This window comes from Pinus tabuliformis, chromosome 4_2 (genome assembly GCF_031772625.1).
Source record: "Pinus tabuliformis cultivar Carrire ecotype Pingquan chromosome 4_2, CPIR1, whole genome shotgun sequence".
Classification (NCBI taxonomy): domain Eukaryota; kingdom Viridiplantae; phylum Streptophyta; class Pinopsida; order Pinales; family Pinaceae; genus Pinus; species Pinus tabuliformis.
Genome location: NC_142304.1, coordinates 955,850,478 through 955,866,704, shown reverse-complemented (window position 1 = coordinate 955,866,704; position 16,227 = coordinate 955,850,478). Strand labels below are relative to the sequence as shown.

General features: G+C 38.2%; 1 protein-coding gene across 1 annotated transcript; it reads right to left on the bottom strand.

The window, feature by feature from the left end:
• Positions 1-7,712: 7,712 nt before the first annotated feature.
• LOC149172816 (DEAD-box ATP-dependent RNA helicase 52B-like) lies at positions 7,713-14,454 on the bottom strand. Its single transcript, XM_089424435.1, has 9 exons — positions 14,151-14,454; positions 13,754-13,886; positions 13,454-13,532; positions 12,247-13,371; positions 11,462-11,545; positions 9,665-9,907; positions 9,260-9,427; positions 9,054-9,167; positions 7,713-8,796 (listed from the first exon to the last, which is right to left on the bottom strand). Exons 4-9 carry the CDS (start codon positions 13,051-13,053, stop codon positions 8,305-8,307), a joined length of 1,908 nt encoding a protein of 635 aa, XP_089280561.1. The 5' UTR covers positions 13,054-13,371; positions 13,454-13,532; positions 13,754-13,886; positions 14,151-14,454; the 3' UTR covers positions 7,713-8,304.
• Between the last annotated feature and the right edge of the window lie 1,773 nt (positions 14,455-16,227).

The window sequence follows — 16,227 nt, the reverse complement described above, 5'->3', positions numbered from 1 at the left end:
ATCATTCTATTCCACATTCGCCACGGAGAACAAATCATCCTGGCCCACAAGAGAACTAATCATCATGTTCCATAGTCGCCACGGAGAAAAAATCATCCTGAGCCACAAGAGAACTAATCATCATGTTCCACAGTTGCCACGAGAGAAATAATCATCCCGGCCCACAGGAGAACCAATCATCTTGTTCCACAGTTGCCACTGGAGAACTAATCATCCCAACCCACAAAAGAACTAATCATCTTGTTCATAGCGAACCACCAGGGGAGGGTGAGTCACCCTGTGGTCGCATGTTGCTCCAGTGAGTACCCCAAGCCCCCCAAAGCTCCCAGAACTCAATGCATGCAACATGTAGCACCCTTTTACAAAGATCTCTCAACGACTCCAAGTAGTTCGGGAAAATCACATATTTGATCTTTCCCGAGGGTTTTGACAAAATGTCTGCGATCAATACATCAGTCTCACTGCGACGGAGCCTCCTCGCTCATCGACTTACCATATCACAGATAATGCAGTGTCTAATGTCTATCTGCGAGAGAAATCATCGAATATGGGATTCCTCCATAATCGAATCCCCCCTCTTGTTGTCACAAAGAATCAGCGTGGTATTCATCATGTGTACAAACAATGCACTTAAGAGCTTCTGCAACCATGCAGCTTCACACGAGATCATACTCGTAGCTATGCATTTGGTCTCGGCGGTGCTTATAGCAAGCAACTTCTGCTTCCTGCCCATCCATGATATCGAAGCAGAATCCAAAAAAAACCAGCACTGAGAAGTTCTCTAGTGATCCTCCACATTGCCTGCCCAGTGAGCGTTCAAATAATCATGTAGTGTCATATTTCCAGCGACGTATCTCAATCCATGAGAGATTGTGCCCCAAAGATATTTCAGAAGATTATTGGCACCAATACAGTGAGGCTCAACCAAACATGAGCTCACCATGCTAATTGCAAAACATATGTCTGGATGGAAATTCACCAAGAACATCAACGCGAATGAGTTTATGAAACTCTGAGGCATTTCTCAAATTTGCTCCGACATCACTACCATATAACTTTTGAAAGTTAAGATCCTCAAAGTAGTCACAGGGTTGCAGTTTAACATTCCACATCCGGAATCCAACTCCCTCTTACTTCTGCAAATGAGAGGGTCTGCACCTATCAGAAATAGGTCATTCTCATAAGGAGCTGGTATGAGAGGTCTATCATCCACAACCTTCGAGTAATGGTTTGGATCGGTTTCACTCTTAGTGAATCTCAGCGTCATCTGACAGCTATCAATCCTCTCATACTATGCCCGAGGACTTTTGCTTCAAGCCATAAAGGAATTTCTTCCACCTATATATGTGAGATTCCTGATCATCAATCTCAAACCCCCCGGGTTGTTCCAAACCTGTGGCCCTGCTACATGAGGGAAATGGCCACTTGTAAGATTTTCCTTCAGTGCATCTCAGACATGTACTTTCATGCTTTTTTTGAATTTAGGCATCCTTGTCACCATCTGACTCACAGACCTCCAATGTTGTGTCAATGAACATGGTCCCTCGTGGACTTCCTGCAACTTGATACAACCCTGAACTCAAAAACATCTTCGAAAATTCTATTTTCAAACACGTACCTTTCCATCGATGAATGCCTCCCTGAAACCTTTGACTTCCATTTCCGAGATGGACACCAGGGTCTTGCGATCAGGAACATAAAAGAGATTCTGTAAATGAATAGAGTTATTAACATTCCCTACAGCCTTTCTGGGATAGGGGGCATCAGCGCCAAGTATAATCCCACGATTGTTTCCATCTCTACAAAATTAGAGAGTGCACCCATCTATCCGATGAAATGCCTTGAAGCACTACAATTTATAAGCCATATTCCCAAAGAATCTGAAAGAGAGGACCAATACAAGATAACGCTTCTTTATCTTATCAGAAACAACATTTGATTCTTCATACCTGGGGTTCCTTGCTCTCTATGAAGAGTCAACCATTTCCTTGATGACCTGCATTACCTGTCATTCTTTTGATCATTGAAGATGTCTCTGGAATGATTGTTATCTACATCAAGTGATGTGTCCCTGCCATTCGGGCACCCCTTCACATAATGGCCGAACTAGTTATCTGTCTTTCCTTCCACCCTGAGATCCGGTCTTCCAATGAAGTGATCTTTAGGTAGGCAATATTCCACTGCGCCATTTTGATAATATTCTCTGCTTCGACTTCACCCTTGGTGAATTTTAAGAGGGATGAAGAATCCACTAATCCTTTTGTCTTTTCCCAACTCTTTGATAATTGCTCTCACTCTTGCTTGAGCATTGTCTTCACCTCAGCGCTGATACCATGTTAATTTTAGGTATGTTCTATGCTTAGAGCAATTTATTTCAATTTTCACAATTCGCTCTATCTTTTTCAGATTAGCAATCACATCAGCGTTAAAGTGAACTGAAAATAGAACATAAACATAAATTGCAAAAGATAAACCAAGACAGGAAGACACAAGATGTGGCGCTAGCTAGGGACAAAACCCAATGTGGAAAAACCCTTGATCAATTCTTCTTATATGTTCTTCAATAGTTCAGCGAAGAGAGACAGAGATAGTACGTTTACAACAGAAGTCAACACTTCAACTTATATAGACAAGAGCATAGAGTATCTCTAAAAAGATGATACATGAAATCAGTGGAAGACACTCTGCTTCAACTAATTCTCCAAGGTGACTCCTTCACCTATCATTGTGTTGTATTTCATCATCACGCTACACCTCACTGCGCTGCGCCATGTTGCACCTATCATCACTATGCTGCATCTCATCACGCTTCATTAATCATGACTGTACCCATCATTGTATTGCATTATGTGCCATCGCTACACCATGTTGCCATCCTGACCTATGTGTTCGCTGCACCTTGCTTGCTTGTTGTTGCACGCTAATTGTCCCTTGCATGCTCACTTAACATTGCATGCTTGGTGTATTTGTTGCTAAGTACCATACAACTATCCCAATGTTTGTTAGGTTGTTCCGATTGTTCTCAGCAGTTCCGGCTTTTCCAACAATTCCGGCTTTTCTAGCATTTCTGGTAGTTCCGTCTTTTCCGACAGTTCCGGCTTTTCTGGGTTTTCCAGCGGTTCTGTCTTTTCCGACAATTCCGGCTTTTCCGTCAGCTCCGACAATTCCGTCTTTTCCGACTTTTCCCGCAGTTCGAACTTTATGCCCTCTGGATCAAGGCAACGTTATTCCTTAAAATCTCTCCTACTAAAACCCAAAGACAAGTAGAGAGACGAAAAAATCCCAAGTGTGTTGAAATGACTTGAAGGCCACCTCTATTTATTCTAAAACATTGAGCACATGTGGGATTTACTTGGTCGCTGGCCGACCTTGACGGATTGTCTTAAAGGCAAATAAATTCATAATTCCATGAATACTTATCGGAATCGGATAATTTTTAGATCAATCCTACACCTCTCGATGAAAGGGATCCAAAAAAAATATCAACTGCCATAAATAAGATGACCCACATGGAGTTTGGCCCTAATTGCCAATTTTAACAAGATTTCAATGCCACTGATTCCTATTATAAAACCCCAACAGTATCAACAATTTGTTATTTTCTAAGAATTTTTATTGTATGGCATTCACACTCTGCATACATTTTGCACAATAACTTGAAATAAAAAAAACCTACCCAAATTGATAAATTATGTTTGAGCGAATTGACTTGTTTCATTAAGACAATTTGTTTGCCCAACAAAGATAATGGTCTTTGTGGGTCTTTTTTTTGCAAATTTTACGAGTTAGAAAGCCATCAAGGCGGCAAGTAATGAAAACATCTAACAAAAGTAGAGATTTTTCAAATTCAATTTCGATGGTGAATTGAATATGTAAAAAAATATTATTAAAATCGTAAAGGAAATTGAAAGCAAACAAGCGTGTTTCGAAATGACAAAGTGGCATCTGCAAACCGATACCAAAACTATAATGTTCAATGACAAGACATTAAGGCTAAGGTTTTAAAGTGTTCCATGCAGATGTTAACTACAACTAAAAATAGGAAGGAACCCATCATTGCACCTCGATGTGCTCATAAACAGTGTCCTTGAAATAAAAGAAAATGGAGAGGAAAATTTGAACCCAGTTGAGGGTTTCAAAGTCTACCAGTTTCAAGATCAAGTTTATGGCTTCAAGAACCAAGATTTTTGTGAATAGGGAAACGACGTCAAAACTTACCGAAATGCCTTATTCATCAACATAGGTGTTCCTTCTTTTGAGAATGAAATCAAAGGAATCTTTGATAAAAGAGGAAGATGATCCCACAAATTATTGGAGCGTTTTAGCAAAATACTGGCCAAGAGCATGGATTGGAGCTCCAATGGCACTAATAATAGGTCTAAGGGAAGTACCAATGTTGTGTATTTTTGGTTGTCCACAAATATTTGGGGTTTGGGGATATGGGAAATAAAATGTTAAATGGAAGCATCAATAAAAGATTGTAATAGCTTTTATGACAAGTTGAGTTATAGAATTTGTGGTTCTTGGAAAGATTTTTATAGGAAGAAGGTCCATAAGTTCAGTTTCGTAATCTACCGAGTTAATAATAATAGAAACATTGCATTTTATCAACATTGAGGATAAGAGTGTGGGTGTAATTATCGAAGTGTTTGATGGCTTAAACTTCTTTTGGACAAAATAGGCTTGGGATGCTTAGCGCAATGAAAAATTCTACCACAATCTTGTTGAATTTCTTCAACAATATGAAAGAAGGTTTTGAAAAACCAACTCAAAAGAGGAAAGAATCCCCTCTTAAGGATTCAATGTGAAGCTATAACACAAAATTAAACCCTTACTCCAACAAATGAAGGGTAGAGTAACCAAGCCCTAGGGATATTAAATTAACAACAAAAGATGGCTGAAAAAGGGAGGGGAAATTCCAACCATTCTATTTCCTCTCCTCCCAGTGGCCTAGCCTTTCTCCCTCGTATAAAACGAGCTATTGATTCCACCTCTAAAGATTTTAGCCAAAACAAACTCGAGATTTTAGCCATAAATAGATATAAATATTGTATTTAAACCATAAAAACACTTGAACAATTATTCCAATCAGCCAAAAATTAAGTCCAACCCCATGCTAGGTTCAAGAGTCTTCCAAATTCTTTGTTCTTATGAAAAGTCCTAGATTTATCAACCCTTAAAAGTTTGTCTTAAATAACACAGTGTTGATACCAACCATCCCCAGTTGTCAAAGTCTAGCATCGCTTAGCATTCTTTTTATTCCAAGCATCTCATCTATTTTGATCAATCAATTAAGTCTAACCCCATGCTAGGTTCAAGAGTCTTCCAATTTTTTTATTCCTATGAAAAGTCCTACATTGGCCAAATTTATCGACCCTTCAAAGTTCCCCTTAAATAGCACATTGTTGATACCAACCATCCCCAGTTGTCAATCTATCATCGCTTAGCATTCTTTTTATTCCAAGCATCTCATATATTTTGATCAATCTAAAATCTTAGCCTTTGCTCTGTTTTTTAACTCTAAAATCATTCTGGGAGCTCTTGAAATCAAGAAGCACACCAACAAGTTGAATAGAAAAGATAACTAGTTAAACCAATATTTAAAGCCGACCATCCAATTAAATTTTCCTACCCTTGCACTCACTTTTTACATTTTTCTATCCTCACCCACCTCCTAGCATTCTTCTAATTTTCATTTATTTGTTAATTTAGCACTCCTCTCGATTTCTTTCAAGCCCCCATCTCTCTTTTTTTCAAGCCCCCTCCCTCATTCCTTTGCTCCCCCTATGAATATCTTTAATATGTGCTTATACACTAACGATCGGTAAAATGAGAACCCCAAGAGTTAGCTTAATTGGTAGAGTCCACGTTGTTAAGTACCTCGCCAAGCAAGAGGTCACGAGATCAATTCTCCTCTGCGCCCTTGGGGTTAGACCTTGATAGTCTAGCAGACAAGGTTTAAAACATTCCCTACGAGGCTGATCTACCGAAATACATTCCCTTCGAGGTTGATCTACCGAAATTTTCTCAATCGCTAAAATGAAATTCACATACATATAAAATGAAAATCATATAAAAAAATAAAATAGAATAAAACCAAAAATTAAAATCTTACCACAAGAATGAAAGAAATAATAATTATAAAACACAACAACAACAACAACAACAAAAAATAAAATTAAACAAACAAACCAAAGAGAAGTATAAATAAAAAAAAAAAAAAAAAAAAAAAAAAAAAATTGAAACTATACGAATTTATTTTCCACGATAATAATGTCACCGGAGGTAATAATAATAATAATCTTACTAATGTAATATATTTTTTAAGCATTTTTTTTAAGTAATTGAAAAAAGAATTCAAATAATGTTAACATTAACCATAATTTCAAACAAAATATTTCTTTTAAATTTTGAAAACGATATTTTCTACTGAAAATATTTCTTTTAATAATAAAGATATTTTGTTTACAATTAAAATAGTTTAATCTTACTAATGTTTTTTAAATAATTGTAAAAATAATCCACGAATGTGAACATTAACGATAATTTCTTTTGAAATTTGAAAATGATTTTATATTTTTTTGTTATAACATTACCATTGTGAAATTTTGAAAAACAATCCCTAACCCACCTAACGACACTCGTATAATTTTATTATTTACAACCCAACTCCATGATAACATAAGCCTAGCCATGTTCTAATATTACCCAGCTGAACATAATATAATCCTAATTTTGTCACTTCGAGCCGGGGCTTTTGCTTTACTCTGAAACTAGTCTTTGTTTTTTCGAGAGTGATTTGAAACGAGGGATTTCTAGAGTTGCTGTCACTATTTTGTCTGATAGCCTGTCGAGTTTGCTGAATCAGGGCATTCTTTTGACTATTGGAGCTGTTCCGTCACTTTGAGATTCACGGTCGTTGAGTGATTATGACGAATCCACATAAATATCTAACCTGCAAAAGTCAACGTGATATTTGGAAAAGGGAACCCGGTACGAATACCACTTTCCTTTGAAAGGGGTTTACCGACCCAAAAACAAATGGTGTTGCTGTAAAAAAAAATCGGGGTATCCAATAACATACTCTGCTGGAATTCAAATATCAAATTTGCAACTTCCATTACCATTGCAGTGAAAAAAATTGAAACCGCCTTATTTATCTATCCTCTCTACTATGGGGGTAGCAGAGAAAATAAGGCAGTTCAAAGGGGGATCAGAGTTCACATTTGTTAGTTGCAATTTACACACTTTTCCTGTGCAACTGGGAATTTTGTGTAGTGTATCAGACAAGCACACATTTAGAAAGACCCTGACAGAAAACAAGCATCGTAGATCCCTCAAACCCAGTCATATAAATTTTCTTGCAGAGCTAAGAAATTTTTTTCCAAGAGTAACATGTGCTGGTTTGCCAATCTTCTCCCTTATCATAATCTAATGGAAATTATGGCACAAAATAGACCAAAACACAACCTAGTGCTACATAATAAACATCCAAGTCAGGTAGACTAAACAGTAAATGAACATAAAAAACTGGCATATCATCTTCAAAATGAACTCGTACATTTTGTGATAATGTACTCCAATTGCACCATTACTTCTAATCAGTATCATATAAGGTGATATGAAGACCAATGTTCCAGCAGGCACATGCAGCAAAATCCACGTGCTTACTAGAAGGATAAATCAAGAGGGCCAAATATGTTCTTCATGAGTATCATAATAAAAGTCAGTCATTCGTCTATCTCTATCTCTATACTTTACATAAGACGAGAATATGTTAGGAGATATATACTGCCTCTGGTGTATATATTCCCACAAAATGTTAAAAGAGTAACCAACCACCTGATCCCTGGATGAAAAATACATCATGCCAGATCCCATTAATGCATTTCAACCGAGTCTGCTATGGAGTGGAAATGACATGAAAAAGTACATCTACGAAATTTGTTGTAACAAAAGGAAGATGGTGCCTCTCAAGAATCAAGAGCTAAATCTGCAATCTAAGCCTTCAAATCTCCAGCTTTCGCAGCTACTATACACAAGACTGGTAAGCCAGCAAAATTTGTGCTCACCTACTATTTGCAAGTACGAGTTGATTGACCATAGTTGCTTCAGCGTAACAAAACCAGTGAAATCCATGCTGCTTTATATCTCAACAGTTCAAAAGTGTTGGAGGGCAAGATTACTGTTGCAACACAAAATCTTCAGGTTCTATCTCAAAGTGAAAAGATCTGCATGACCTCAGACAGCATACCACTGCCATGTCTTAAACTCAACCCGGTCAATCAAGCCTTTGTGGCTTCATTAATCCCATGCACTAGAAAAGTTAGGATTGCTGTAACCACCATACGTCACAGGTGATCCATATGTATTTCCCGAGTTACCATGTGAACCTCCATAACGGTCGCCACCCCCTCTGCCTCCATCCCTTCGGAAATCACGACCACCAAACCTGCCACCTCCAGATCGCCTATTTCTTCCCCCACCACCATATGAAGATCTTGAAGCATATTTCTGTAACCATGCTGGAACTTCTTGGTTTGATTCATGCATAAGTTCAGCGAGTGGCTTTGATATAGATAGGTTCCCTTCATTAAAAAATGCAGTGGCTAAACCTGAATTCCCAGCTCGACCTGTACGTCCTATACGGTGAACATAATCATCGATATCATTTGGTAGGTCAAAATTAATAACATGAGCCACATGTGGAATGTCAAGTCCCCGTGCTGCAACGTCAGTGGCAACTAGAATAGGAGTTACACCACTCTTGAAAGATCTCAGTGCTTGTTCTCGCTCCTACGAGATTAAAGACAACATTAATACTTCAAGCTAGAAGAACTACTATTACTATTTCAGTCCTGTTGAAAACCAATAAAAACTACTAAAAATTGATACTAAAAAGATCATTGAATAGACAATCAAGATAATAAAATGGGTGTGAAAGAACATATACACAGATTCCTAAAACCAGGTGAGATAGTTCACAAACCAAGAATAAATTAAAAGGATTCTTCAGCAAATAGCACACAAATAGTATGATAGCACCAACTAACCTGCTGTGATCTGTCCCCGTGAATTGAAGTTGCTGGAAAACCATTGTTACATAGCCAGTATTCCAATGAGTCAGCACCCCTCTTTGTCTCCACAAACACTAAAGTCAAAGCATGCTGAAGCTCGCAAAATTACAAATACACATTAATTAGCTTCATCCAACTGTAGGAATACACAAAACACCTCGGTATTGTACAGCTGTTTTCACCTTTCCATGAGCCCCGCTAGTTTTTTGAGCATGGATGAGATCCATTAGATGGCTTCTTTTCTCCGGTTCTTGGACATATTCAACTCTCTGAATAATAAGATCTGTACTGGATCCCACTCTACCAACAGCTAGAAAAATGTAATTGTAGAGAAAATCCGAAGCCAACCTCTGCCAAAGAGAAAATATAAAATATAATTAAATATGCACGGTCCTATAAATAAAGAGATTCATAGTCACCATTTAAATTGGCTGGAGCAAATTATATCACAGCAATTATAACGTGCAGGGTTAACTTTTCAAATTATATCACAGAATAACTAATATCAGAGACGTGACAAAGGAAGTCGGCTTCACTGAAACTGAATAAAAACCTAGTGATGAAAACCTGATGGCATTCTATTTTACCTGTATTTCTTTTGGAAAAGTAGCACTGAACAGCAATGTTTGCCTTTCCCCAGCTGTTGGCATGTCCATCTGTTCTACTATTTTGCGAATTTGAGGCTCAAAACCCATGTCAAGCATTCGATCTGCCTCATCCAGGGCCAAATATTTCACCATTGAAAGGGAAACCCTACCCCTCTCAAGAAGATCCGCAAGCCGTCCCGGAGTTGCAACAAGAATATCAACACCCCTCTCCAACTCCCGAAGCTGCACAAAACAGAATTTATCAGCACATGATCCTCCAATTTAACGATATATCACCCTCTCCAAGCACCATACACACATTTTTAGGAAATCATACAGAAACTATTTCCAGAGAGAGCCCATAACCAATCAAACTAGTTAAAGAGGGTTTTTTCTAGGCAGAACAGATGATTCCAACCAGAAATTGGTGGTTCTATACAGAACCACCCTTTGAAGCCTCAACCAAACCAGGGCCCACAAAAAGAAAATAAACAAACTCAATAAATAAATAGAATCGGTGGTCTAACAAGGCCACAATTTCACCTGGGACAGCAAAATTCTCGCTGAAATCCTGCAAGAAACTTTTCAATATATCCAATCATGAGTATTTGAATATTTTTTGATGGTGGAAATGGATTCAGCACCATCAAAAACCCTTGGGGCAAAATTTAACTAGTCCAACGTCAGATTAAATTCTATAAATCACACTAGAATTCCAATTGTATTCCAGGCAAAATTGTGGCCTCGTTAGACTATGGCAATAAAATCTACACCCTAAACCTAATTCAGATATAGTTTGTCTTTCTTTATGTATTTTGGTTCATACATGGTTTGCACTCTACTATTTTGGTTATATGCACCCTTGCTATATACATGTGAAAACTTAAGAATGTGTCTAGAGGTTTCACTTCACAATTTTATTTTTCTTAAATTTGAATATTTTTTTGTATTTTTGGTCGACAAATTTTTGTTTCTGGTTTTTCCCCACTTGCAGTTGAGTTCTAGTTTTTACGGCCCCGTTTCAGTCCTGAGAATTATTACTCTTATGATTCAAAAATAACCTAATTACAGTCGAAGCATAATATCCTTTACTGAAGAGACACGTTTGGTGAGTCAGACCAGTTCCAGTAAGTACCTGAACACATCCTATGGTTCCAACAGGAAATGGCTAACCAGCACATTTTTCCAACCAGTTCAAACCAAAATTCAGCCAAAAATCCAGAAGAATTGCTGGAATTGAACCAGTTCCTTGCAATATATATATAAAAAAATTCCATATCTGTGTCTAATGTCTTGGATTCAGATGTATGAACAAAAACGTTTTCTTATCAGAATTTGTTATATATATTTTCTAGTTTTTTGGGGGATAAAACAGTGTGGAAACGTTTTCCAGTCCGGTTTCTGTTTTTGGGATAAAACAGTTTGGAAACTGGTCGAGTCCCAATAACATTAACTAAAATAAACATTTGAATTTCTAATAATAAATAATTATTACACTAGTGCTTCAAAAATGAACTGAAATATTACACCCAAGCATAATATCACCCATTGAAGACATTTTGTATCAGTTTAAAGCGTGTCAACTTCAAAAATAAACAAATCTGCTAACATTGACATTTTGCTAAAGTTTGACATTAAAACACACTCCTCTTTGTAGATTAACAATTTATGTTTTCCATATATTCTGACAAAAGGATAAGATCATAAAAACACGAACAAACAACATTAAATATCGAAGGCAAGGCATAAAAGAGAAATGCAAGAATTGAATAGCCATTTAAAAGGTAATTCACAAACCTGTGCAGTAATAGGCGCCCCTCCATAAGCAACCACTACCTTGATGCCAGTTTGATATGCAAACTTTCTAGCCTCTTCATGTATCTGCAATTTAACACAGCGATTGTAGAAAAATCAAACTGATGCGAAATATGGCTTAAAGCTCAAAATTTAATTTCAATATGATAAATAAATATTATTCATTTTTTACCAACATTGCTACAGAAATTAAACTAGCGAACTGTTAATTCCAAACTCGTAAACTAACGCACAATAGTTATATTTTCCACATAACGCTAACCATTTGACTCTGTTTCATACTTACATATGTAATATAACTGGTTTCTCAATACAAAACAACAGCTAGTAGACTTTCCAAAAATAATGTGTTTTCAACAGTATAAACTTATAGAAGACATCTCAACCACGTCAAGGACCCATTCAGAGGGAGGAAAACAGTATACAGATAAGACAAAAGCGATAGCAAACCCAGTAATGACGAAGAAGAATAATCAGCCGGGTGCACCCCCACCGTATTCTCAGCAAACGACAGCCTCTCTAGCTACCGCCGTTTTTGGGTGGCACAATACCTTTATCGAAAAGTTCTATTCATTTATAATAAATACATCCTCAACAAGAATTCAAATGCAACAAGTTCAACCTAGCAGAGATGCCCACATATACATACTGTAACCAAACCAGACTCCCACGTCACTACCATTTGATTTAGTGAAAGTGCTCGTATTTATATATTTTCTGCGAAACAAATCCAGTAATCATAATACCTGAAAGCCCGCGAATCTCACCTGGCAAGACAATTCTCTTGTTGGTGACAGAATAAGAGCCAAAGGAAACGTCTTCCGCCCCGCACGGGGGCGCGGTGGCGGGTTGCTCCTCAATATGCCAGCTATAATAGGAAAACAGAATGCAGCCGTCTTACCGGACCCGGTCTGGGCGCACGCCATTAAATCTCGGCCAGCTAACGAAATAGGTATTGCATATTTCTGCACGGGAGTCGGCTTTGCAAACTTACACCTCTTGATATTCAGATTTAGGGCCTCTCCCAAATCAATTTCAGCAAAAGTATTGACCGGAGGAGGTACATGGACTCCGCTTGTCTCCACAGGAATGTCTTCGTATGCATCGAAGTTTATACCCGTATTCACCTGGTCAAAGACGTCGTCAGCTTTCAAGTCTTTGGCGAAGGGGTTTACTTCGCGTTCACGAGAGCCACCAGAACGAGCGTTGGAGGTAGTATTACCCCACCCGCGTCCTCCCGATGCACCCCATGAGGGTTTTTCGCCCCAGACCGGCTTCTCATCCCAGCCTAGAGACTTTTCAGATTTTTCACTCTCGGCTGCCCAAGATCCCGTCCTTGACAGGGGCCGAGAACCCCCAACGTCCCTGTTCCAGCCGGAAGACGGATTAGCAGGTGCAGAAGGCACCGGAGGGGGCGGCACAGAAGCATTGGACAGCTGCGATTCGCGGTTGCGCATATGCGGCGGAACATACGATTCGCGGGAGGGTCGGGGCGCAGGAGGGGCAGGGTTTCCGTTCACCGAAACCTTCTCTGCGGCCAAGACCGGCCCTGCATCAGCCCACGCGCTTACCATACTTGGAACTTGGCTAGACTAAGCCCTAATCAGAGAAATGCTGTGTTTATCGCCGGCTCGATTCCTCTTAATGGCGGAAAAAGCTGTAAAGACAGCCGGTTCTATTCTTTTTGGCAGTCAGAAATGCTGTAGAGATATTTCAAAAATATTTAACTGAAAAAGACCTTTAAAATAATGTAAAGATCGCTCTCTGGTTCGATTCGATCGAATGCAGTGTAAAAATCGCTGGTCCAATTCAGCAGTAAACTTTTTTGTGATTCTCGCGTCTAAACAAGAATTGAACTCTGAAACTCCTGAGCGAGTCCTCCAAGAAAGGCCCTAAGAGCAAACTTCCTCCGTAAGTTTCAGAAGAATAACGTATATAAATTGAGCAAAGAGACGTCTGCCTTTTATAACATACCAAATACCCCGAATTTATACGCTTCCCGCGAGATTGAACTCCATTCAAGTCTCTTCCAAGTACTCCCAACCGCGATTTACTGCGAATTTCCAGAAAAGGACATTTAAAGAAAATACAAGCAAATGAAGCAGTATCCTCGGCAAAACTAATGACGAATAATAACATTGAATCCCCAACATGCTGCAGCTGTCCAAGAAAAGCCTTAAATAAAAGATAATACACGCAAATGAAGCAGATTTTTCTACAGATTCGTCAAGAATCATGGCCACAAATTAAGCAAGAAGGTTCTTAAAATTTTACCTTAAATACCGCAACTTTACGCGCTTTACACGCTAGCTTCGCACCAACCCAAACATAAAATCCTTCGATTATTTCGCTCTTTGCAGCAACTTGATCATATACCTCACACCCAGTGCAATTCCCAAACAAAACCCTACAACAATGACGGAAGAAACAACGCAACTACATTAATGCATCCATTCATTTTAACAAATCTAACGACTATCCTAGGTTACGGATTTGCAGCCTCCATTCATCACGGATAGAATCTTTATCCCACAGACTTTAACGAAAGATAAACAGATGCTCTGACTCATGCACCCTTGAAACCCTAAAGTCAAACATTCCCTCTAATTTACCCCGATGAAGGCCTATCTTCAACACACAGCATATAGAACCCCACAAGAAATGAACAAACCTGCTTACTGCGCCAATCAGAACGAAACCCCTTGCAACGTAGAAATCCACACCCGCTGTAACCCGGAATCAAACCAAATCCGACCCAAAAGTACACGGACTATAGCGATCTAGACCTCGATTTGAAGATTATTCACTGCAGATCAACAACCGGAACACGCTCATCACATGGCCGAACGCAACACCAATTACTCACATTAATCCGAAAACCCTTGCAGCCAAAGATTGACGACCAACGAACACCTCTGGTATGAAAGAGCCGAAGCCCTGGAATACATAAAAACCAAATATATAATTTATTTACGAATATTAATCGAAAAGATATTTATTAATTGGAGTTTATAGCTGATCGGACATTAGATGCGTGTGAAATGACGCGCAAATTCAGTCGAAATTCAAATCCACAAAAAATCTACAGCCACGTCGGATTCCCGCCGGCCAAAAGTGCCGAAGTGCCGACGCCGTGAAATCTGGAGGAGAATTATTATGTTTTTAATGGATTTTTGAGGTCCGCCTGTCGTGGAAGTCATAGATCTGTCGTTGTCGGTCACGTGGCAGATCGAGAGTTGAGGTTATTATGGTGCCCGTTTGAATTTGATGTTGTGCTCACGCTTATTTAGGAAAACGTGATTAATTAATTTCTAATGTTCGAAATATTATAAACTATATTTTGAAATTGGTGGATTAAGTGATGAAGGGCCGGATTAGATCATGGTCACATTGTCTGATTAACGAAGCAATTTAAAATTCTCTTGATGTGCAACTTAAGTCACTTCTCACTTGAGATGGTTAACTTGAGTAAATGTATTTCAAAGTTAATTGTTAACTTGAGTAATTGTATTTCAAATTTAATAGTTAGTTTGGCAAAAGTTTGTGATATAGATAATATTTTATTAATCTGATTTTGCATTATATTATATTTATTTAATATGTGATATTTTAGAAATACTTGATTAGCATAAAGCAAATTTTCATCATATAAAAATACCATTGTAATAAGATATTGTGCATTAAGACATGAGTAATAACCATAAAGTAGCGCTAGCTGACCCACTAGGTCATCCTAAAGTTTGATAAAAATGATGTCATTGTAATAAGATAGTGAATATTACGATAATGAATAACACTAGGGTATAAATAACCCACTAGGTCACCTAAATTTTGATAAAAAAGTATAATTTTTTAATAACAAAAAACTAGACCAGGTAAAAGTAGAGTTTTATTATTAATAAATTTTTATTATATAATAAATTTTATTTAGTTTAGAGAGTTAGTTCAGTTGATTGAGTTTCTTTTTAAGTATTTTTGTGATTGAAATTTTATGGGCTCAATTTTCTTCACTCTTAAGGTCAAGTTCTGTGGTTGAGCTAGGATGAAGTGATCCTTTCAAGTTGATCTTTCTAGTACAAATATTTTCATGAATGACGTGGTCATTCATCTCTGAGGACCATAAACAACATAGAATATATATATATATATATTATTTTTGGAATAATTCATGGTCCTTGTAGATTTCTTATTGTTTTAGAGGAGGAATTAATTATGTAATAAATGAATCAATTTTTTTTGTAAGTTGATATTTTGTATTACCTCATAAAATCATCACATCCAATACATGAGTCAACATTCCATCACCAACATATATTATGGTAGGTGGTCTTAATCTGTATAATGGGAAACCAAATGTTGTTGACTACCTGCTTATAAAATAAGTAGTCCAAAATTTCAAGAACACCAATGCGCGGAATTTTGAAGAGATGAGAGCTCCTGAGGCCGCCCGCACGTAGCCCTAACTGTTGCTGCAGCTCTCAGAGACGCAGCCTACTTCTCCTGAGCGACCTCCAGCTACTGAGGATCGACTTCTTCTGGACTAAAGAGATAGCGCACCTCCCTGCAGTAAGCAATTTGTTGCTGCCCTCAGCGGCCTCCTGCTGTTGAGGCTCGAGAAAATGGATCTACCGGAGAACGAAGATCGTCATTTTGTCCACCATCAGGAATCAGAAGAAACAGCCAAAGCATTTGCCTCCCTCATTTCGGCAATGGGACCAACTAAGAACAAACCAGAAGTCTCAAAGCTT

Bases quoted from the DNA above. Each gene is read 5' to 3' on its own strand.
- LOC149172816 (XM_089424435.1), bottom strand. From the start codon at position 13,053: ATGGTAAGCGCGTGGGCTGATGCAGGGCCGGTCTTGGCCGCAGAGAAG. The intron at 11,546-12,246 runs GTGAGATTCGCG...GTTAAATTGCAG, and splicing joins CAAGAGAATTGTCTTGCCAG to ATACATGAAGAGGCTAGAAA. The intron at 9,428-9,664 runs GTAAAATAGAAT...TCTCTTTGGCAG, and splicing joins CTTTTCCAAAAGAAATACAG to AGGTTGGCTTCGGATTTTCT.